The 24,312-nt window shown below is 44.5% G+C and overlaps 1 protein-coding gene across 1 annotated transcript; it reads right to left on the bottom strand.

The window, feature by feature from the left end:
• Positions 1 to 5,697: 5,697 nt before the first annotated feature.
• Positions 5,698 to 20,908, bottom strand: lrrc52 (leucine rich repeat containing 52). The gene is made up of 2 exons (XM_085773210.1): positions 19,719 to 20,908; positions 5,698 to 6,174 (listed from the first exon to the last, which is right to left on the bottom strand). Exons 1-2 carry the CDS (start codon positions 20,365 to 20,367, stop codon positions 5,855 to 5,857), a joined length of 969 nt encoding a protein of 322 aa, XP_085629336.1. The 5' UTR covers positions 20,368 to 20,908; the 3' UTR covers positions 5,698 to 5,854.
• Between the last annotated feature and the right edge of the window lie 3,404 nt (positions 20,909 to 24,312).

The following is a 24,312-nucleotide window of genomic DNA, read 5'->3' as shown; positions in this document are numbered from 1 at the left end:
GTGTGTGTGTGTGTGTGTGTGTGCGTGTGTGTGAAGCTGTAAGATCCAGCAGGAAGAGTTTGGAGGGCCATGTGATGGATTAGAGCCTGCTCTTTGCCAGTGGTGTGAGTAGAGCCACTGAGCAGTTGGCAGCACAACTGAAACTGAAGGGTGGGGGGGCAAGTTGACTGTGAGCCAATCAGGTGGAAGAGGGGTGCAAGGACAAACACAGAGAGGGGAGAAAACATTCATGTGATCATTGACTGAGGTCATGGGTGTGAACCTCTGCTTCCTGCTCTAAGCCCCTGACTGACCGCTGCTGCCCACCTTCTGGCTGTTGTGTGTTTTTGTGTGGTGTGTGTGTGTGTGTGTGTGTGTGTCCACCTGTCACACCCATTAGTCATACACAGACACATTACAAGACAGGCCATGTCCATTTCTACTAGTGAATGTTGATAGGCTCAAAGATGACGAGATGGGAGAGATTTCTCTCTCCACTGCGATTGTTTTCAGCATCCAGAGTGTGTGTGTGTGTGTGTGTGTGTGTGGGGGGGGGGTACTCATACTTCAGGCTACTGCAGCAAAATGCACACACACACACTAAGACACACACACACACAACTGTGCTTACACCTGCACACACACACACACAATAAGGACAGACTAGGTATTGATTTCAGTGAACAGTTGACACAACGTAAACTTTTCCTGGTTAACATAGTGACACCTGTGGTTACCACGGTGACATCAATACCACATTCTTGAACGGCCACTCCAGCTGACATGCAAAAGTAGAGCAGCTGGTGTATAGTAGCTAGGCTGTGTGCAGCCAGACAAACTCATGTCAGTCAATAGTAACGGCCACCTTCACAATAAAAGCCACCGGCTGAACGCTTTTAATGTGAAGCAGCAACAGGAAATATTCTGATTGCATTTGCAGCTCCGATACCATGTTGTGCTGTATGCAGCTGTAGTCCCATTTATTCCTCCTTTGTGTGAAGGTAATTTGGACACAGCATGTAAACATAAAGCTCTGCCGCTAATAATAAAAGTGGTTATATTGACAGGTAGTGACAGAATAAATGGATATTCCTGAAAAATAGTAATAGTCTAATAATGTTGTTAATGTCACTTGTTTTCATAAAAAAAAAGATTAAAACTTGATTTGATCAATCTACAGTTGCTGTTAATACCCAGAGTGAATGTATTTCATGACTTCCTAATACCACTGACATGATATGAATAAAAAAAAGACAACTAAAAGATTTCCAGTAGTGGTATGAAAATTCTTACAATATTTAATTGTGTAGTTTTTATTCATGTAAGAATTCCTGTTCTATTACAGCACAAGAATTCAAGTCAGCTTTTCAGTATGAACAAGTAAAGTCTTGGAAAACTATTCAAACTTTTCATCCATTTGTCATCCTTTAATTCTTTATTTCTTATGATTTATGATGTACAAAACTAGAGACAGCTCTAAAAGAAACAACAAACAAAAGACATTGTATTCAGGAGTCTGTATCACTATCAGAACACACACACACACGCTCAAACGTACACACAAAATGAGGACTGTTCAGTCTCTGCAGTTCTGTTGCCTTCGAGGACATCTGCAATCTGCAGCTCTAACAGCCAGCCAGCTCAGCCTCCTGATCTCTGATCAGTAGGCTAATGACGTTTTTTCCCCCCTGCATGATAATGGATGGATGGACCACACACACACACACACACACACACATAGACACACACGTGTCAGGAGATGACAAAGCGGAGGGGAGAAGTTCCAGGGCAGCCCCTCCCATATTGGTCATGACTTGCTTACGCCAGCTCCATCCAGAACAGAACACCGCCCTCGGCCATGAGTTTCTCAGCAACATCACTATTTTTTTGAGCTCCTCTGCCAGAAAACATTACACTTCCCTCCGGAGTACAATAGCTGCAGTGCCACCTCCACATCAAGATTAACGCCACATCTTCTGCAAGTCACTTTTCACTGTCGGACATGTCACTAATGTAAATATGTCTGAAAACAACTTCTACTACTCCACTCACAGCATGGCGCCCCCTCCTACATGTGTGTATAAACGCACACACACGCACAAAACACAAGCCCCGTTGGTCTTAGATCACTGATATTTTTACTCTGTCCTGTGACCTGTTAACACCAGGATAACACTCCGCAAACACACACATACATATATTTAGATACACACTGCTCACATCCTTTTGGCACCCTGACAGAGTCTCCTTCCACCTACTGCTGGTCAAAGACTGACATTCTCTGTCCGCTAGATTGACTGACAGCTAGTTCCACACAGGAAGTGTTATGTTTAGGTCCATACAGGTATGTAGCTGTGAGCTCATGCTCCTGTAGGTCAAATGTCCTTTTATGAATGTGATGTAACATAAGAAGGATTGACACCGGCAGTCTGCAGGTCGTTTAAAGCCCGTAATCTGTCCCTTTGAACAAATGATCTGATAATGACAGTCTAAAGATTTAACAGATCATTTATAGGTGCATGTGTGTGTGTGTGTGTGTGTGTATGTGTGTATTTGAGTGTGTGCTGGCATTGTGTGAAAGCTGATAACAGATTGAGGGTGGAGAGGATCAGAGGGTGTAGCGATGCATGGTAAGAGAGACCAAAACAGGCGTGTTAATGTTCTCGGGCCTGAGACTCTGACTTTAGTTATGCCCTTGAGTTTGATTGTGCGTGTGAGCGAGTCTATGTGCATTTGAAAGTATATGTGCGTGAGAGAGATAGAGTGGGACGATTCTTGTGTTTGAGTGACAGAGAGATGTTGTATACAGAGAGCCTAAGCAGAAGCAGGAAGTAACGTCGCCATGGGACCTCAACTCAGAAAAAGTCTCCATGTAAGTGAACGAGAGTCAAAGTTTTATTTTGTGATCCGACTGAATTGTGCCATGAGAAAAAAAATATGACCTCTACCTGTTTAAAACATCACGTTTCATGAAGAGAAATCGGCAGTTTATCGTAAAACGGCAACAGAAGAATGTATTTAGTGTGTGAAGACGCTCTACAGACTACAGATCTGGTGTCCCACAAAAAATACCTTGCCAACTGACACGGGAAAGGGCGCCATGTGGTGACGAGTTTAGGCATCTTTATCCGAGTAAGGAAAACGAATTTGATTGGTCGTTATTGAGCAGGCAGGATATTCAACCGAGACGGTGTGTGTGTGTGTGTGTCAGATGTTTGATTGACGGATGACGGATCCAGTATCAGTGGCTGATGAATCGTGAGCAGGCTGACGTATAATTTGTGCGCCTGCATTATCCAATGCGAAACAAAACTACCCCACTTTCATCCCCGATTTACTTCAAAATAGAATTTTGCACAAAGTTTGGGCCCCATTGTCTGATAGATGAGTTATTACACTAATGTTAAGACCCACAGTGGGCTCATATTCAATTTTCTTTTCTGTACAGCTTTAGGAATTTTATTTTACAATAGTTTTACAACAAACCGATGATTTCTCTTCATGAACCGTCATGTTTTAAACAGGTAGAGGACATATTTTTTTCTCATGGCACAATTCAATCAGATCACAAAATAAAACTTTGACTCCCGTTCACTTACATGGAGAATTTTTCCGAACTGAGGTCCCATGGCGACCGTTACTTCCTGCTTCCGCTTAGGCTCTCTATTTGTGTGTGTGTGTGTGTGTGTGTGTGAGACTGTTTTTGATCACAAATTACCCTCCTATAATAAAGACACTCACTTCTGCATCCGTATATTGATATACTGTTAAAGCAGAGATCATAAACCATGATGGAAGTAACCGTGATCATGCACGCACGTATGCACAAACACCCAGACACACACACACACACACAGTCTTCCAAAGGGTTATCATTTACTCCAGCCCATTCATCTGGGGCATTTGAAGCCACTCAGCCGCTCAGAAAATGAATAAAAGCCCGACTATCAATCAGTCTTTCGATAAAGGCCCTCAGTCCATCAGTCAGGATGCTGACCACTGACCCCTGCTCCTTCTCCGCCCCACCTCTACCCACACACTGTCGTCTATCATCTCTACCCAGCGGCAGCGGAAGTGCATGGGGACGGAGGAGGATCGGGCCGGGCTCATGAATCACTCGTCCATGCTGCTCACACAGATACTCTGTGATTGCTCTGCCCCACTTAAACACACACACACACACAGTCACGCATAGGCTACATGAACATACACACTACTACTACTCCTGAGGCTTCCACACTGACAGCTGGGATGTCTGTATGTGTAACATGGGGTCAGTCAAGTGAGGCTTTCAGTCACATTGTATACAGTCATGATTAGCTGCTATATGACTGACTCAGTCGCCCCGACGCCGTCTTCATGTGCAGCCACCATCAACCTGCCCCACTTCTTCCACTACAGCAGGTTGGAGGAGCGTGGAGACTGGAGTGACAACCTACCCAGGACAACATGTACACAAAGACACATAAGGATGAACCTATACACATACACACAGGACACATAAGACATGACAGTCGCATAGTGTTGCTATAGGTAGACTACACCTGCCCATCTTTCAAGATGGATAACCTCTAAAAAAGAACAGGCTGAAAGGCAGCACTTGGATAAATCATGACATACATGAAGCACGTGAGCTCAGCTCCTGATATTCATGGGACACGTATGGAGATGTGCATTCATTTGTGTTTTCTTTTGCTGATTTGCTATTCAGTTAAAATTTGTGCTACATCGGGATGCAAAATTGAATTGAAAATGGAGAACCGATGGGTGCTGCACCTGTAACCACACCCACAGCAGTGATGTCACACAGCAGTGGCACACCCAGAAGCACACTTCCACATCACTATAGGTCAGGAGGTTCAAAAGGCTCCCTGTGGAGTTTTCTTGTCAGAGAAAGAAATGATGTTCACATTCAGAATTGATCATATAAATGCATGTGTCTGTATCTTTGATGCCTACACACTTGTACCACTTTTGCAAGGCTGATTTTTGAAAGTATTTTGGAAATGAACAATCATGTTTGCTAGATGCTGCACTGGTTCTCCTCTGACCATCAGCAGCCACAGTCTCACAGCAGTAGGGCACAAGATGCATACAAAAAGAGGCCTACTTACCAAAACATTGCTCCTTCACACCACTAGTATTCACAAACTCCACAGGGTGCCTTTCAACTTCAAAGGTAACATGTTAATCCCACAAGCAGCTCACTTGGACCAGCAGCACATCCCCTAAACTGTAAGGTTATATTTGTTATTGTAGTCCATTCGTAGTTTTACATTCACATTATTTTGCCATTGTCTTATCTAGTATGACCCAACATTTATTTTTGCTTTTCTTGGACAGATTCTGTCTGGAAGAGACAGTGTCTATTCTCTACTCAAGTGAGTTGCCTTAAGGCTCGGAGGAAAAACAGTTTATTGATATTTACTAGATTTCCCTTTTTATCATAGTAGAGCTAAGGCATCACTCTCACTCATTATCTTCTTATGTATTAATGTATTGTAAAAGTAGTCATTGTGTATGTATGTGTTTGAATATGTTGCTCACATAATGTGTCTTGTCATAATTGTGTGTGTGTGTGTGTGTGTGTGGGTGCCTGTGTGTGTGTATGGGGGTTATTGCTTTCAGTAATCTCAGATCATTCTGTACTCCTGAAGTGAAGGCATAGCAATCCTTATTGCATCTCTGTCTGTCTCTCTCTCTTTCTCACACGCACACACACGCACACACACACACATTGAAGTGTATATTGTGATAACTAACTCAAAGAGAGACAGCAGATCTTGGTTCATTTGCAGAGCCTTTGGTCTCAGAGTCCTCTCATCACTTGTCTTTCCTCTTGTCCTGCTGCCTCACGTTGTCCCTGGTCAGTCTGTCACACCTGCATGCCAGGCTTGCTCAGATCCCCGTTGCCCTGGTTCCCTCCCCCTCCTCCCCCTCCCCTCTCGTCATCGTCATCGCTGTCCAGCTCCTCGCTCTTCCGCTTGCTGTAGCGCTCATAGAGCACCATGAGCACGCCCATTACCCAAGCTGACACCGTGCCGGCCGAGAAGATGACGAAGCCGATGGCGATGAAGAAGAGGTAGTCCCAGTAGCCCAGGCCTTGGTGGCAGTCTGCCCGCAGCTGCATGCCCACCTCCGCCAACCGCTGGCCTGCCAGCTCGGAGGGACTGTGGCACACTGTCTGGCCCTCGTCTGTAGGTGGAAGAGAAGAGAGGGGGGATAAGTCAGGAGGCAAGAGATTAATAGGGAAAGATAGAGTATAAAAGAAGTCACTGGCAGATAATGAGAAGTATATATGGCTGATGATGAAGGGCAGAGTAACAGAGGGAAGAAAAAAAACTAATTACTCTAGAGAAAAAGGTGTACAATGAAAAAATGCCAGGGAGGATACACACATGCACACACACACACACACACACAAAAAAAAACAGGTTGTTAAAATGCAGTGATAACCTTAGTGATAAATGATCCCTGGAGAACTATAGATTTCCTCTGAGTAATGTAGGTCTTTGGTGTCGAGGACATGGCAACATTATCATGCTGCGCACACGCACACTCACACACGTGCACCGAAGGGTGACTCCTCTTGACTGCAGGCCTCTGACACATCCAGCCTCCCACCACTCATGCACATCAGCCAACAAATCGCTCTGCAGCAGAGCAGAGATAAGGAGATGAGTGTTTTCCATGACAAAACATCTGCCGTTCCTAATGAGGACGATGATAATCAGCCTGCTGACTGCAGACCACACAGACAGGCAGAAATACACTGAAGAGCATCTTTATGTGCTCTGATCCTTTGGAGTGGAGAGGTCAAAGGTCAGAGCTGGAGTAGCAGATTCAGTGCTTTGCTTGTAAACAGCTTGGTACTGCTCAACATGCCCCGCCGCATGTTTTCATTCTGCTACACTTTGGAGCATTAGCATATACAGTACCCTCACGTATTTTAATTAAGATGAATGCAGAGTTAAATAGAAAGGAGGGGTGGGGGGTGGCGGGTATCTAATGCTGTGATCAGAGGCGTGAGGACAGCAGGGTACGATAATGTGCTTTTTTTCTGCTCATCTGACTTCATCTCTCGCTGCCAGCGCTGCTAATTCCCATGCTCCTCTTCTCCTGCTTAATTGCACTCTGGAGTTTCCTTTTCAAGATGGGAACAATGTGTGAGATGAGAAAGCTGGGAGAAAGAGATAGGCAGGAGGACCGAGGTGGCACTTTCTGAGAAGGAAGTGCGAGAGCATAGAGAAGTGACGGCAAAACAAACGCACAAGCGGGGAGAAGATTCGACAGTTATCAGCGCGCCGCGCACACACAAAGGAAGGAACACGTGAGATGAAGTGAGCCTGACTTCAGAAGATGAGAGAGGAGGCAAAGGACAGGAGTGCATCTGGTCGCAGTCCTGTCCTCTGATGGATTATTGCTGTTAACGATGTTAATTAAACTGCACTCATCAACCAATAAAGCCAAGGGTCTGAACATGGAAATGAGCGATGGGGGAAGGATGGTGAGAATAGTCAGATATGATCTATATTTTCCAGACTGCTTGCCAGGGCTTCACAAGAGCAGCAGTAGCACTGCTTTAAAGGGATATTTCAACATTTTGGCAAATTCGCCTATTGCCATAATCCCTATAATTTTAGGAGTAGGTTCATTACCTTTAATTGTGGGTGCAAGCTGCTTTTAGATCGGCGGGGCAAAGACGTGAGCTCTACACGGCATGCAGTATTTCATCAAACTCATCAAATACACAATCCAACAACTCCATAACGCCCTGGTGGACAAGTTGTGACCTGAACATTCACCACGCTATGAAATAATAACATAACGTTTACCAGACAGAGTTGTTTTCGAGGTAAATGCAGCCGGAACTACATCCCAGACACGACTGTTGGGCGGAGTGATTTTAAAAGCGCAAGTAGTTCTGAGTATTTGCTTCATGTGTCTTAATGTTACATATACGTTATTATCTCATAGTGTGGTGAATGTGCAGGTCACAACTTGTGCACCAGAGCGTTTTGGAGTCGTTGGAATGTGTATTTAGTTTGATGAGGGAAATGTGGAAATCCCATGAGCCTCCGTTGAGTTAGCTGAGCAGCTCACGTCTCTGCCCCGCCGATTTAAAAACAGCTTGCACCGACAGTTAAAGGTAATGAACGTACTCCTAACTATAGGGAAAAGGGCAAATTTGCCAAAATGTTGAAATATCCCTTTAAGAGAAGCGCTAGAAGAGGCCTGTAGTGAGACAATGGCTAATAAAAGCAACGTGTTGGCCTCGGAGCTCAGTTTGGCCTCTGTGTGTACAGTTCACATCACACAAATTAACCTGAGTAACCTTTTTACAAGCCCTTAAATGCATTATCGTCCTTATATCTGATTTACAGCTAAGATAATCAGGCAGATTAGTCTGATGGACAGATTAGCCTGACTGGGCCTGCAAGGGTTAAAAATACTTCTTCAGCCTGTTTTTATAACCACAAAGTGTTCATCACGTACCTGCAGGGGTCTGATAAAGTTCACGATCGATACAGACTTATTGATCGCCTCACCAGAGGGGGTTGTCTCTGACACCAGGTAACAATTTGTGCTGATGTTGCCCTTAGGTCTGCTGGGCCTGATGACGCAATGGATTGAGAGTGTGCTGCTACGTGATGGTGGTTTGTGTATGAATGACCTGAGAGGTTAGAGCAAGTGATGGTCACACACCCACACCCAGAACCCAGAGTGTAGAACAGATGGTTGTTTTAGTGTGTATCCATCTGTTTGTGTGTGTTCATCTGACGGCTCTGCCTGTCCAGGTAGAAAAAGCAGACAAGGCTGGGGAACATGAGGCCATTAAGTTAGAAGGTGACATTATGTAAGTCATTATAGTGATTAGTGATGTGCACAGTTATTCAATAGCAACAGATGAGCTGAGCAAGTAATCACGCTCAGCAGCAGACACTTTGTCCTACCCCAGTTTGAACAAGTCCCTCAGTGGAGGGAGGTTCAGACACTTCCCCAAACTGTCATCTTATATTCCCTCTCCTCTTGTCTCCACTTGCTTTCACTCTTCCAGCACATTTCCTCAAGCAAAAGAGGGAAAAAAATATTATTCCACTTCACTCTGCCTCTGTCTTAAATAGAAATGTCTCAATTCAAGCACAGGCAGGAGAGGATAAACGTGCTGCTGACAATGAGAAGTCAGACAATTATGCGCAGGTGTCGTTACAGAGCAGTTAAGCTTTAGAAACGGTGTTAATCACTGTTGCAAATGTAACAATGAAGCAGTCCTTATCCTCCATTTAATGTAGTTTCTCCTTTTAGGAAGCCAGCTATCAAGGTAATATTAGAGTGGCAGGCAACATCAGACTCTATGGCCACTCCAAGGATTCTCCACCCAATGGGATTAGTAAAATTATAGGAAGTAAATAGTTGTAATATTTTTATTGTGAAAATGTGTTGCAGCGTCTTTATGGATTATGTTGCTTTATTCAAACTTAATGGAAAATTGTTGAGAAAAAACATCTTTAATTACTCCAAACTTCCTTATCTCTTGTTGTGTCTCACTCCTTCCCTCCCTCCACCGGGTCACACGGCCTTCCCTCTGTCACTCTCTGTCACCATCTGAGACAGCCTGGGCTGGAGAGCTGATCCTCTCTGTCTCATTAAGCTTGCCTCCAGCCTCCAGCGTGAGCATTTCTTCTTCTGGATCCGTGCGTGTGCGCAGTGAGGCTGCTGTCTATTACGTTGTACAGTATAAGATTCATGGCCAGATGCTGGAACCGAGAGGGGCATCAGTGACTGTACAAACACACACAACAGCAGCAGGTCCCTCTGGGTATTTGGGTCTCATCTGTCCTGCTGTTTCTTGCACTTTGCCACAGTTCAGACTTTTTTTTTTTTTTTTTTACACAGGTCTTGGATGCATATTACTGCTGCCTGGTGTTGTGTGAAAGAAAGGCCTGAGCTACAACAACATTCAACCAGAGTTTGGAAGGTGCAGATGCATTAGAAAGCTGTTTCAAGACCAGGTCAAAGTGAAAAAGTTCATCTTTCACCCAAAAGCTGTTGACATGGAGAAAACTACTCTGAGCAAAAGACCAATTACTGTAATATACTGGGAACTGATCTTCTGGATTTGTGTTGAGGCCAATGCAAATACCAGATCATATGTCAACACATGGATAACTCCATCTAAAAGCTATATTTAAGCTTTTACTTGACAATAAAGGGCATCTGTGATGTAGCTATTTTACTTTTGATAAACAGCGACTGGTGCAGCCACAGTTATGACATAATGCTAGAAGACAAGATGGTAAGCTATTGTTAGCCTAACTGTAGTGGTAATTGTGGAATGAAGGAATTGACAGTGTGGCAGTGTGTTGTAGTGATATCTATCTGAAGTATGACCCAACATGATTCACCATAAGTGGCTGGTCTTACGAAACCAAGCAGGACAGCACTGATTCAATTAGCAATTGAATTCATGAGATGTACAGTGTATGTTTATTCAATCCAATATATTTCATTTAACTCATTGTTTGTTTATGGAAGATGTGTAATCTCTCCTTTCAAAAGGTATATAGTCTCAAAAGTCAAACGTACTGTGTCATTATTGACATGATCTAGTGTTAGACTATGTAAGGTTAGTGTCAATTACACTGTTGTATTGTGTGTACAAATACAAATGTCAGATCATTGCTAAACATTGTCAGGTAATATATAAGGATGATATATAAGGTCATTCTTTTACATGCAATGGGAAAGGAGAAGCTTTTGATCTTCACACTCTAACTGTTTTTTTCCCCTTTTGCCTCTGAGCAAATGAGGCTATATCTTATAGATAATTCATGATTGCCTCGTTATAATAATCCGAGATAAGAGGAAATATTTGAGCATTATTGAGGAACACAGGACAAAGTGTCAGCCTGGATGATTCTGTCTCTGTTCGGTCCCTCTCCACCGTCTGCTTCTTTGTCACTCACTGTTTTCTCACTCATCCCATCACTCAGGCTGGAAAACCACTCAGACGTCGTTCTGGCAGAATGCCCTTGACATTAGTGTTTGTCCCTGTTTTTCACAGGCACAATTTCTTACACCAAATCTCACCTTTAATAAAGTAATCCCTGGCAATTTGATTTAAGGATAAGACTCTTGTATGCTGATACAAAATTTAAAGAATTCAAATTTGTGGCATTTACTGCAATCACAGTACTGGATATTTATATCAAATCCAGTCTTGACTGTTTGAGCTATAACTATCGTTCATGAGGCACTTATTAAAACAAGCTATTTGATTTTAAAACATTATGTCATTTTGAAAACATATCCATAAAATTTAAAAGGGCCCAAACTGTTTGTGGAGGTGAATATTGGCCAACATGAGCTAGAACTCATGTTGGCACATTTTGCACTGTGAATTACTGTAAAACACTTGTGAATGTGCAGCACTGTTTTGTTGAAGGAGAAGTACCCCTGGACCTAAACCAGTGTGTGTGTGTGTGTGTGTGTGTGTGTGTGTGTGTGTGTGTGTGTTTTTGAACCTCTCTGAGAGAAAGTGATGCAGAACGGGAGACGTGTGTGTCCTCTCCTTTGTTCCTGCTGAGTAGCTGCAGCGCTGAAGAATTCACTTTTTTTTTTTTGCATGCTTGCTTGCTGCACTGCAGTTTCCATAATTCTTCACCTTAAATAAGCACTAGCTGTGAAATCCTGCAGCATGAAGTAGAAACATGATGGCCCCCCACTCTGCCCTTCTTATGAGTTCCACTGGTCTGAACCAGTAAACATTCATCCTTAGTTACAAACATCTTCTCTTGGCCTGCACTTAGACCTCGTCACTATTGTTTAGGTGTTGCCTTTTTGTAAGGAGAACATGGTGGTCATCACCTGTCTAAGAGCCATCTTGTTGCAGTGCACGGCATTATGCCATTGTGTTCTAGTAATATTTACCGGTGTCAGTGTGACACTATGTAGTATGCTGCTGTCTGGACGTGGAGCTACAGCCCTAAAACACACCACAGGCCAGAGGGTGTAAAGACAAGATAGTACCGAGGGAATTAAACAGCTGCAATCAGAGGAATACACGCATGGACCACTTCACTTTTCCAGACACGTACTGAAGCTATACTCCCACGCAGTGCACAAGATACTCGCATTGCACATAAAAGCAGAATTTACCAGGAAATTTGAATGGGATTCAAAAGGGTTGTTTTATTTGATGCATAAGTGAGTGCAAATGTTACTGTTTACGTTTGTGTATGTATCTGTGAAATTTCTCCCTGTGCAGAAGTGTCTGAGTGGCTGCGACTGCAAATCGGTGATACAGTCTCTGTGTCAAATCATCAGTTGGATGGGTTCCAACCTCAGCAAGTGACACAGTGACAGAGAGCGAGGCGCATCCCCTCCCTGGGTGAGGGGCTGGTGTAAAGGGGAATAGATGCCACTGTAAAACATTGCTGACTCTCTCATGAACTTCGCTCTGTTTTCCTGCAACTCGTTCCCTTCTCTCTGCTGCACGAGGCACGAGAGAGCAACGAGCGGCGGGATAACAACAACCAGTGTGTTTGCACCGTGAACACAAGCACAAGATTAGACGCCTGCGGTTAACAGGGCAGCAAGTAGCAGGTGTAATTTATGCATCTGACACACATATGTAGTATGTGTACCGTATGTTCACATTACACTATGGCATTAACCTGTGGGGCAAAGAGCCTGTGCTGTGAAGTGGGAACAGAGCTCTTTATGAGCAGATTATGCCAAAGCATGTGGTTGTGGTGTAATATAGAGGGGGAGGTGAAGACTTTAAGCCCCCCCCCTCCATTGACCAAAACCTTGCATAAATGTCTGATGACACAACGTGTTTCCCATACAACCGTCCAGCCAGACGAGCTCTGCTGACACCTCTGTAGCTGTCACTCTGGTTTTCCCTTTCCCTGCAGGTTTTCAGTATGTATGAGCTCTGTAACTGACCTTGACTCCAGTCCTGACCTCACTGTGGAAGCAGGTTGCTGGAAACAGGATGGGATCTGTTATTTATGAATCCATTTGTCCATATAATCAAAGGGGCTTTGATGTTCTCTTTCCTGTTGTCAGCAGTAGGCATTGATTTTGTGTTTTGGAAGATCAAAAGATCTGTGATGTGTAAGGTGAAACTATTAAAAGTTTGGTTGAAAATGGATGGATGGCGTGGCTGGCTGACTAAGGATGGATGGATGGATGGATAAACGGACGGAAGGATGGATGGACAAACGGACAGAAGGACAAATGGCTGTCTAGGGATGGATGGATGGACAGAGGGATGAATGGATGGAACAAACGATGGAATCGAAGATTTGCCTCCTTTTCACTCCTGATAGGCTGTTTTAGCCTAATTTTGGCTCATATTGTCAATTTGACACCTGACAAAGAAAAGTTGTAAACCTAATAAACTCAGAGCTGAGTATGTGGGAATTCACTCTCACTTTCTTTTACATGGTTTTATTCTCACAAATGTACCTGTGGACAGGTGTGAATTTGACACATCACTAATTTGACATACAGGCGCAGAGGTTTCTCTTTTCAACCAAACTAAGTTTCATTTTTCGACATCTTTTAACCTAGAAGTGTCAGAACGGCTCCTACAGTATAAGACACCTGTGACATAAAATAATGAGACTTTTAGACCCCGCCCCCTTGAGAGTGAAGCTCAGATAGCTCACCGTCATTTACCCATGTAAACGCATCATACCGGGGTTGGAGAGGACTAAGAATAGCTGACCTTTTCTTCATCACATCCACTAGGGTTGAATAACTCACGCCTTCACACTCCTTTCCCCCTCAAATACGGCATTAGTCAGATTACCACCATCCTCCTTTCCATCATTTCTCTGTATGATCCTTTCTTCCGCTAGCCAAGGATGAGTGGAGAGCCAGAGTGAAGGTCAGATAGCAACAGCTCTCTCTCTCTCTCTCTCCCTCTATCATTGCGTCTTATCAGCCATGCTCTCTCTATCACCTCCCACTTTTTATTCCCACTCTGGCACATTAGCATTTGTCTCTCCTCCAGCCTTGATCAGTCCGTTTCCTCCTTCTTCCACATCCTCCTGTTTCACTCAGCTTTGCTCCATCATCTTCACACTCTGTTTCCCAATTTTACTCTCTGCTTGTGTTGTGTTTGTTCGCACACGTGCAACACACAGGCGTGCACGAGGACTCACAAACCTGGGCTGCCTCAGGTGATCACATCATCACAAACACACCCACACAAGCATTGCATCAATCATGGTTTCAAGCTCACACTGCAAAATGCACAGAGGAATAAATACATACAGACGACGCGACTAAACATGTAGGCTGGTTGAATTCGATATGCTTCTCTGCACCAGATGGGTCTGAGGAGTTGTTCCAGCTGATAAATAATGTATCATCTACCTGTAGAAATTGAATTGATGCCCTCTTGTCATAATGAATGTTTTAATGGATTTGAGTGACAGATCTGGGGCACAGACGCTTGGTAACTCTTCTATGGTCTGTCTGTTTTTTCTTCTCCCTCTCTGTATCCAAAGTCCATCTTAATCTGTTGGCCAATTCCTCAGCCCTCTGCGTCTCGCCTTATCTTTCTGTCCTCTATTCTTTTGTCACGCTCTCTCATCTCATCTCTCAAGTAATCTATGATTCACTTTCATAAAAAACAAATCATACCCGGCAGCTGTGAAAAATGCCCTCTTTCTTTTACTCTTCCTTTCTTTGAACCTGTGACCTCTGTTTCTTCTCCCTTCTCTTTTTATGAATATTTAACATTTGCCCCGTGTGTGGCCTCCTGCCTTGGCTCTTTGCCTGTAGTTTGTGAGCTGTCCGGGCCACCAACGAGCAGCCAGAAAAACTTTGCCCCAACGTTGAAGCCATAACATCACCAACTCTGCCAGCCACTTACATTCTGTGTGTTTAGCTGAGCAGCTTGTCAAACTCGACCTACAGCAAGTACAGCAGGTCGTTCAACAAGCTGAAATCTCATTACAAGAGAGGAAATGAAGGCTCATTCCTCAGGTTCAGATGATTGTGAGGGAATATTTAGGTTCTCTGGAGGGGTGGGGGTTCTGACTTTTTGGAGCATGATAGGAGAGTATATACTGTAAACTGTAGACAAGCTAAACATTTACTATATGACATGAGCAGGGGCAGGTCTTTGACATGCAAGATTTCAAAGTTACATAAGACAATAATCACAAAGAAGGGCTCATTATTTGATCAGCTGGGATCACGTGCAGTTACAGGAACTATTTTTAACTTTTCCTTTTATTTCTCCATAGCATCACCCTCATGAACTCCAGTCACTGTTGTATTTAAAGCAGAAGTAAGCGGAATATTTGTGTTAATATAAGTCTTAAATAGTTATATCTTCCGACGGCAATCACTTATGGCGCATTTCCACTAGCGCGCTTCGGCTCGGCTCGGCGCGCTATTTGCGTGTTTCCACTAGCACGTAGTACCTGCAACCAGGTACACTTTTGGTATCACGTCAGCCCTGGTTCCAAGCGAGCCGAAGCGTTACTAAAACGTGACGTCAGCCGACTGCCTTCCACTGATTGGCCGATGAGTGTCGTCACTGGAAGCGACGACCGACAACAGAAATGTTCCTGCTGAAGCCTGAAGCCTGTTATTACCAGAGAATTTCTAATATTGAGACTGGCTCTGTTATTACGTGATTTTATTAAGTTTTAATATTTTTTCATGCGAGAAAGTTACTGTTTAGATCCCCAATGTGCGGTTAGTTTATCCAAACGACGGCTGTTTAGAAGTTTGCCCCGATGTTTTTCGGAGAAGTGAAGCTCCAGGTCCGAGCAGCGACCGCGACATAGAGGCAGCAGCCCGGCTCCTGACGTGCTCCGCCGGCCAGCCTACGAGCCTCGCCCCGGTGGAGACACAAGAGCAGCACTGCCTTGGGGTCTGTACGCACAGAAAACACCACATTTACATCAATAAATAAATGTTTTACAATGAACCAGGCCGATCTGAGAGCTGGCAAGACTCTCCGGTAAGGCATATTGAACGGTTAAATGCCGTTAACGGGACGAGAGCAGTCAAAACGGCGGTTTAAAGCTAGCTACAGCGAGGGTAGGTTCACTTCCTGTTTACAAAGTAAAAGCACCAATTCTATCGTAATGGCTTTCCTTGTGATAAAAGGCAACGGGTGTTTTATTTTGTGAAAATAACCGGAAGTGCGTTGCTCACTACGGCTAGCTTTAGTAACGCCGACTTCGTCGAAACAAAATTGTAAACAGCTGGTATTTAGTCAGATTTTCAACACGTTGGGGATCTAAACGACTACTTTCTCGCCTGAAAATGTTTCAAATGTTGCTAAAGTTATATATTTACAGAGTTTAGAGCGTTGCTCGGCGCCGCGTAAATGACGTCACGGCGGCACTAGTGATACTCAGTTGTAATGGAAACACAACCAAACCGAGCCGAGCCGTGCCGAGCCGAGCCGTATCGAGCCGAGCCGTGCTAGTGGAAATGCGCCATTAGTGTTTGGTCTGAAACACGGGTCTGTCAGTCACTCTGCTCTGCTGTAAGCCGAGGAGAAAACTTTCCTTGTATCCTACAACCTTTATCCAATGAGGAGAGAGAACGGCATAAAGGGGCGGTCCTCTCTGTGTGTGCAGCCAAGGGATGCGCCTGAATGTGGTGACGTAGGGACGAGGACGGGGACTGCTAACTCCATCAGCTGACAGGAAGTTAGCCAAAACGACCGGATCGCTTACTTCTGCTTTAACAATACAAGGTGATGCCCTCTGAGCAGCAGGCCTTCTTCAGCCTGGACACTGGGGCTGCTCTTGGCCAGGAAACAAAGTGTGATGCTGAAATGCAGCCTTTCCTCTCTGGCTGGGAGGTAAACAGAGTGTTCCCTGCGCTCCTCTGTCTGTCTTCTTTTCACTCTGTCCCTCCTATCATCTCTCTGTCTTCTGGACAGTTATGGCTTAAATGCACCCGCCAACCCTGCTGTTTACCTGGAGCCGCACTTTGACTTTAGTGTCTGTCAGAGCAAACCTTTGTCAGTGACACAAAAACAAGCTGAGAGGTGGAGCAAAACACAGGGAAACGCTCCTGTCACTTCTAAAACCGCTGCTGAAGGAGAAAATGAAACCGTCACTATTTTACAGAAATCTACAATAAACAATGTTGTCATTAAAAAAAAACACCATCAGCAACAGCAGCAATATTAACAGCTCCAACACACACACATAAACACTCAAACACTCGCATGCACCTGATTCATACTCACACTGAGAGGTAATGACAGCTGGAATCTCTGTACATTACACTCACATCCCTGCAGTCAGATCGCAGGCCACGCATGACCACAGAAACACGCTTGATCACATCACTTGACCTGATTCACTCTGTTACACTGGTTTACAGTGGTTGTTTTTATCACTACATGATCTGTCAGTTCCAGAGACTGAGAGTGTGTGATGTGTAACTTTTGAAGTTAGTGTGATGACACGTTTGGCTGTAATTCCTCTGCTGTATTTTAAACTGTGGCCTGTGGGTGTTTTGTGTTGTGCCGCTTAAGATTTAAAAGCTTTTTCTCTGAGCATCTGATTTTTTTTTTCTAGCAGAAATTTATTTGTGTGCACATTACAGTAAGTACGTGTGAACGCATGTGTGTGTGTGTGGTGTGAGTGCCTGTGTGTACTTCAGTGTGATGTGAAAGTGAAGGTGGATAACAGGTTTGGGGAGCATCTGTCTCCAAGTGGCCTCCACTCTGCAGCTCCTCATCCCTTCATCTCATCAGGATCTGGCCCTTAGGGTCTCTCCTGACCTCCACTCACACACTGACTCACACTCACTTAAGTGAAGTGAGTCACACACACACACACACACACGCACCCTCACACACAGACACATGTGCACTATGTCCTTAATGGGAGCGTACGAGTCCAGCTTTTTTGAGCGCCATCATTAACCATCTGGACTAAAGGGGCCGAAGCGCCAGCACACCCAAGTGTATACTGAGTGTGTACGTGTTTGTACAAGTGTGTATGCCCATGCAAGTGGGTTGGGCCAAAAAAAAGAAGTACAAAAGGATTTCATTATCAGTTAATATGTTGATTATTCAAATGATTAATTGATTAGTTGTTTGGTCAATAAAATGTTCAAAAATGTTCAAAAATGTCAATCAGTGTTTCCCAAACCACAAGATGATGTCCTCTATTACTGTTACTAGATATTCAGTTTATTGTCATAAAGGAATAAAGGAACCAGAAATATACACATTTAAGAAGTTGAAAACCACTCAAACTGATTATTCAATTATCAAAATAGTTGACGATTAATTTGATAATCGATTATTGCGCGATTAATCGATCAGTTGTTGCAGCTCTAAAAAGGACACAATCATCCTCTCAGTATTATCTCTGTCCTCAGGACCAAGACAGATGAAGCAGTGTAAGATCAATTTGTAACACACACACACACACATACACACACACACACACACACACACACTGGCACATGTGCACAGATGCAGAGACACAGTTTGTGTCTCTGAACACACACACACACATGCTACGACTTCAAAGCTAATGGTTTGACCTCAGAGTCAGAGCAATCAGAGGATTTTGTTCCCCTGCTCCTCTCTGCGTCACAATCCCCTCAAATTGCCCTTCTCATCTCAGTAACATCTTAAGTTTAGTCCAACAAACTGATTAGTGTGACAGTTGCTTGAACAGGGTTGCATTAAAGCCACCTATGAAATCACCCAGACTGAGCCTCCTGGTCCTGGACCAGCTCACATTGTCTTAGCATGTAAATAGTTAGTTAGTTAGCTTAGTTCTAAGCAGGTCAGCCTGGTTAGCTCTTGTAATATGTGTTGTGGTCTTGCTCATAACTGTGTGTGTGTGTGTGTGTGTGTGTGTGTGTGTGTGTGTGTGTGTGTGTGTGTGTGTGTGTGTGTGTGTGTGTGTGTGTGTGTGTGTGTGTGTGTGTGTGTGTGTGTGCATAAATATCTGCAGAATAAAAGGAAAGCAATGGTGCAATAGATGGCCATCAGGGACTTACACTGACCAAGCGCCCACAATCAAATTACCTAAATGAGCTGATGTGACAATAACAAATGATTAGACCTTGGAGTGTCTTTGGCTCATGGTAATATTGCACACAAACCGTTTGTTTACTTGCCAGGAAGCTGGCCAGCAAGAGAATCCCACCTTCGGAGCCAAACTAAGGAGAGACCACCTGCTGCAACTTATCAGGAGCACAGAGCAAAAGCTGCAGGCAGGATGCTTTATTATATGAGCTGTCGTGGACCAAGGTAGAAAAGTGGCGCTATATAAATACACACCATTTACCATTTACCAAGTCTTTGAGTGTAATCTAAGCCAGTGGACCCCTAAACTGATACAAATTAGACCAGGAACCCCTGTTTGTCAACATTTTGAAACAAACACCAGAAATGCACAAATAATTGTGATGAGACTGAATAACATTACTTTTTTAGTCAATGTAGCCTACATTTAAATTAGGGCCAATGCTGTGAATTTTTAGAAAGATTTTATAGAAACTTATGGAAAAGGTTTTTAATATTTCTTGAAAAAAATCTTATAATTTCTAGAGAAAAGTCTAAATTCTAGAACAAAGGTTTTAAAATTTCAAGAAAAAGTTGGAGACTACCCTAGAACCCTCTCCAGGACCCCTGGGGGTCCTCGGACCTCACTTTGAGAGCCACTGATCAGACCACTGGAGTTCTGCGCACATCTCAGACTCCTTCCCGTCCTCACCTTGGAACTTGAAGCCTTCGATCTGGACCCACAGACACAGGTCCTCCGTGTCACAGTCGCAGCTCCACGGGTTCCCGCTGAGCCCCAGAGAGCGCAGCGCGGGCAGGGCGATCAGGCTGCTGATGTTCAGGGCCGTCAGGTTGTTCCGGCTCACGTCCAGAACCTGCAGAGCCATGTTCTCCGAGAAGGCATCCGAGTGGATCTCCCCCAGGCTCGGGTTATCCGTCAGCCGGAGCATCACCAGAGACGCCAGCGGTCCGAAAGTCCGGTCTTCGATCTGCAGCAGGGTGTTAAAAGACAAGTCCAGGTAGGCGAGCTTGCGCAAGTTCCCGAAGGTGGACTCGGAGATCTCGGTCAGAGAGTTGTTGCTGCAGTCCAGATAGACCAGATCGGACAGGTAGTTGAGCTGCAGCGCCGGCAGGTCTCCGATGCGGTTGTTGGAGATGATGAGCTGCCGGGTGGCCAGAGGCAGGTCGCTGGGGAACTGGCTGAGGTCCTGGCCCGCGCACTGGACCACCAGCTGGTCGTCACACACGCATCTGTCGGGACAGCCAGCTGTCAGAGCCGGGGAGGGGGCGACCCCCATCACGAAGATAAAGAGGAAGAGGAGCCGGAGGGACTGGGCGCTAGGCTCGGGCAAGAGACGCATGACGAGGCCGCCCAGAGCGTCATGAACTCGGGCTGAGCTGGACCAGGACTCCCCGGCGCTCCCCGGGCATCCTGCATGGGTGTGTGGAGCTGAGACGGAGTCGGAGGGGCTTCTCGGGGTGTCGGGCTGCCGCTGCCTGGAAGCCTGGCTGCTGTTTATATCCAGCCTCCCGTTCTCTCTCAGGACAGACTATCGGTCAGTCACTCACACGCACTCTGGCGCGCCGCGCACGTCGCCATAAGACATGGTTTCAGAAGGTGACCGAGAGACGCCGATCGCTCTGTGGATGAGAATCCTGCTGCGGCTGCTTACCGGACTCTGTCCCGCCAGAGAAGACCACCCGGCCGCTGAACGCTGTCGATCATCTCGGTGAGTCATCTTAGAGAAGGAGTTGTCGCCGGCGGAGAGCGTTGTTTTAGTTTCCAAACAAACACCATGACTTCTGCAAAAAATAAAAAATAAAAAATAAAGAAAAAAAAACACCCGGAATCCTGGATGTAGACTCCTCGAAATCTTCTGAGCTGAGACGCACTCTGCTCACACGTGTCCTTGACTGGGTCTCTGTGTGTGTGTGTGTGTGTCTGTCCGGTAGACCAGGACCAGGACCAGGACCAGGACCAGGACCAGGACTAGGAGCGCTCTGCGTCCTTCCCTCCGCTGCGCTCAGACAGATCTGGAGCCGGTGTGTGTGCTGCGCTGTGACGGAGACACTCTCTCGCTCTGCGCTCCCTCTCCCTCTCTCTCCATCAGCTTGAGCCTGCAGCTCTGCACACACACACACACACACACACACACACACACACACACACACACACACACACACACACACACACACACACACACAAATAGCTGCTGTTTGTGCTGTGTGTAAATTGACACGGGAGTAATTTGCACGGGTGGTGACGTCACCAGGTGAGGGACAAGATGACATCCAGAGTCAGAGAAACTCAAAGAAATTAGACGAGGATTTCGCTGTGTGTGTGTGTGTGTGTGTGTGTGTGTGTGTGTGTGTGTGTGTGTGTGTGTGTGTGTGTGTGTGTGTGATTTACCAGGCTTTATCTCTTGTGGTCCAGTGGCTCATTTCTTCTCACTCTGTCCCTCAGCTGTTTGTGGACAACGCAGCCTAATGGGATTGCGTGTTATGGGTTATTTTTTCTTCTGACACGCTCAAAGTTTAGTTCGGGGAGACAGTGAAGTTAGATAGATAGATAGATAGATAGATAGATAGATAGATAGATAGATAGATAGATAGATAGATAGATAGATAGATAGATAGATACTTACGTAAAACAGAAGAATGCAGACAGATATAGAAGCAATATATATATATATAGAAAATACAAAATAAAAAATAAAACATACTACATATATACAATCACCTATATATATTTGACACATGTACACATATAAAAGGAGGGGGGGGGGGGGGGGGGGGTTAGGCTGTGGCCACTCAAGTCTGATTGTGTCACTGAATAAAACAAGGTGGACTTTTGGATTTAGTCAACCGTCAACCACTGTTGTCACCTAACCACAGATCTGCCACGCTGCTGTGCTCCTATAGTATTAGACATTAGTGTTGGGTTATAGTAAAAAGATTAAAATGATGAGCCTGATTATTGATTAGCTTTTACCAGCAACTTTCTGCCTCTGCAAAGGTCACACAGAGGTCATTGGTCTTCAAGTTGCACCACGACTGATGATTCAATGAAATTGTGATTTAAAGGAACAAATCTGGTTACCTTTTAACTTAGTCATGGACTGGAAAAAGAGGGAAACCTACCCTGCCTCTGCCTACTAGCATCTCTACAGTTTACAGATCAACACAATGTATGTCCTTTATTGGATTTGTACAATTACGCAAGTTTAGAAGTGCCAAAAGTAGTAAATGCAAGAAGTAAATGCTGGAAATGTCAGAACAGTCTGTTAAAGTCAGTCTGGTTTTCAGCCTGGGAGGTCTAGGTCATACAGAGGAGTAGATTATGAAGATGCTATATGATTGCTGGCATAGGAAACAATCCAAACTAAAAAATATATTAATTATTATATTATTATATATTATTTTCTGTTCTAGATTTTTATTTTGAAAATCCCCCCTGTATGCCTTTTAAAAAGTTGTTCAATAGAAATAATCTGAAAAGAACTGAGGTTCCTTCCACTCACTGATGTATAGACATAGTGAGGGCTCACATGGATCATGGCAGACTGTAAAATATTACAGACCTGACTCTTTCATTTCAAAGCGTGCTCAGGCACAGATATCTATCTTCAGTCTGATGTATCATTGTGGAAGGAAAGCTTGGCTGAGGACTCTTTGATCAGGGTCGGTGTCTGTCTGCTGTGTAGGCTACTGTCTACATGGCCCTGCTGGATCGTGTTCACAGATAACCGCCTCGGTAAAGTCCGCTGATCGCCATCGTTAATGTTACTTTTCTCCCTGACTGCTCCAAACGGTGTCAGCTTCCAGAGGAGCACGTGGCTATCTTATATGCACGTTTGTGAGTGGATGCAGTTGTGCATCATGGATACAAGAGATCTGGAGGTCCTCTGTGGCATGGTGACATGTGTGTGTGTGTGTCATGCTTGTCTGTATGGATTTGTCTTGCCTTTTTTGGTAGGATTTTGTGTGTGAGAGTTTGTGTGTGTGTGTGTGTGTGGTTGGGGGCAGGGAAACATCTTTATTTTTTAATAAGGGTTTGTGCAGTGTCAGCTGTCAACTGCCAGACACTGGGTGTGAGTGGGGTGGTGTGGTGGGAAGAGGGCAGCCCTGCCATCAGTGGTGTCACTCACCTTTGCTTCCAGCACATTACTTCCTATTTTTGACTCTTTTTCTTTGGTAGTATACCAGGACAAAATAATGCCAAGTGAAAGTTTTTGACAACAGTGAATATATTCAGTCACACTCTGGCCCTTAACTCCTCCACAGTGTGTTGCTATAACTCCTCTATGCCTTTCTCTGCTGGTGGCTCAGTGTGGCCATAACTCTTCTCCCATCTTGCTCCACTATTGTACAGGCTGTAAGTCTGAGGCCATTTTTTTCAGCACATAACCAACTCCATCATTCTAATGTAATTGAACCAAGAGTACTATCATCTATCAGTCACCTTGACTGCCTCTTCACAAGGCGGTGTGTTGGTGTGTATGGACACAGGGGTTATAGAGAAAATCGAACATTAAGAGACAGGACATGGAGAATACGTGAGGTCTGATGTGTCATATTAAAATAAACTTGACAAAGGCCAAAAAGCCTGCAGGGAAAAAAAAGACTCTGTTTGAACAGTGTCCGTTTCTAAGTTGTTGTTTTTTTTCACCACTGTCATCGAAATGACACGAAATGCACATAAATCTGTCCGTGGCTCTCAGTCTCATCCCAATGTCATTTTTCCTCACATGCTTTTCATCTATGAAGCGAGCTAAATAATCATGTAATACAGCTGTATTTTGTTTGTAGCAAACATTACTCTGAGAGGAGTGAGTACATTTGTTGGGGACTATTTTCTGTAGTCAATGAATGCAGCATTGCATTCAGCATGATCATGTGTTTTTCCTAGTCTTTGGTCAACAATAGAAGTTTATAGCACAAAGCTCTATCAGTTTTTGATGCAACATAAAGAGACAGACTTGCTCTTTAACATGTTTTTGAAGTTTTTACATATTTGTAAAATCAGTAATATATGAATATTATCATGTTGAGAGGATGGTTAGTGTTGATTCTGCAGTATTAGCAGTGTGTTCCTATAGTGCCACTGTGAACTTTAATAGAGTTAATGTGCTCACATGATCACAACTGAGTCCTGTCCCCTTATACATACCATAACAAAGAACAAACATGGCCATGCTGCACAACTCTGGTTATCTTCTATGCTGTCATTAGCAAATCTGCTACTTGAGTAAAAATCATCCTGTGGAATTATGGGTGTGATAAGAATCAGGAAGTCCCAAGAAGAT

Source organism: Trachurus japonicus, chromosome 4, assembly GCF_045865225.1.
Source record: "Trachurus japonicus isolate A0001 chromosome 4, Traja_1.0".
Taxonomy (NCBI): domain Eukaryota; kingdom Metazoa; phylum Chordata; class Actinopteri; order Carangiformes; family Carangidae; genus Trachurus; species Trachurus japonicus.
This window is presented reverse-complemented; position numbering and strand designations above follow the sequence as displayed.

What these genes read in the sequence shown, in the direction of transcription:
- lrrc52 (XM_085773210.1), bottom strand. Translation starts at nt 20,367, where the DNA reads ATGCGTCTCTTGCCCGAGCCTAGCGCCCAGTCCCTCCGGCTCCTCTTC. An exon ending in CGAAGGCTTCAAGTTCCAAG is followed by an intron (nt 6,175 to 19,718) that starts GTGAGGACGGGA and finishes TTCCACCTACAG; the next exon opens with ACGAGGGCCAGACAGTGTGC.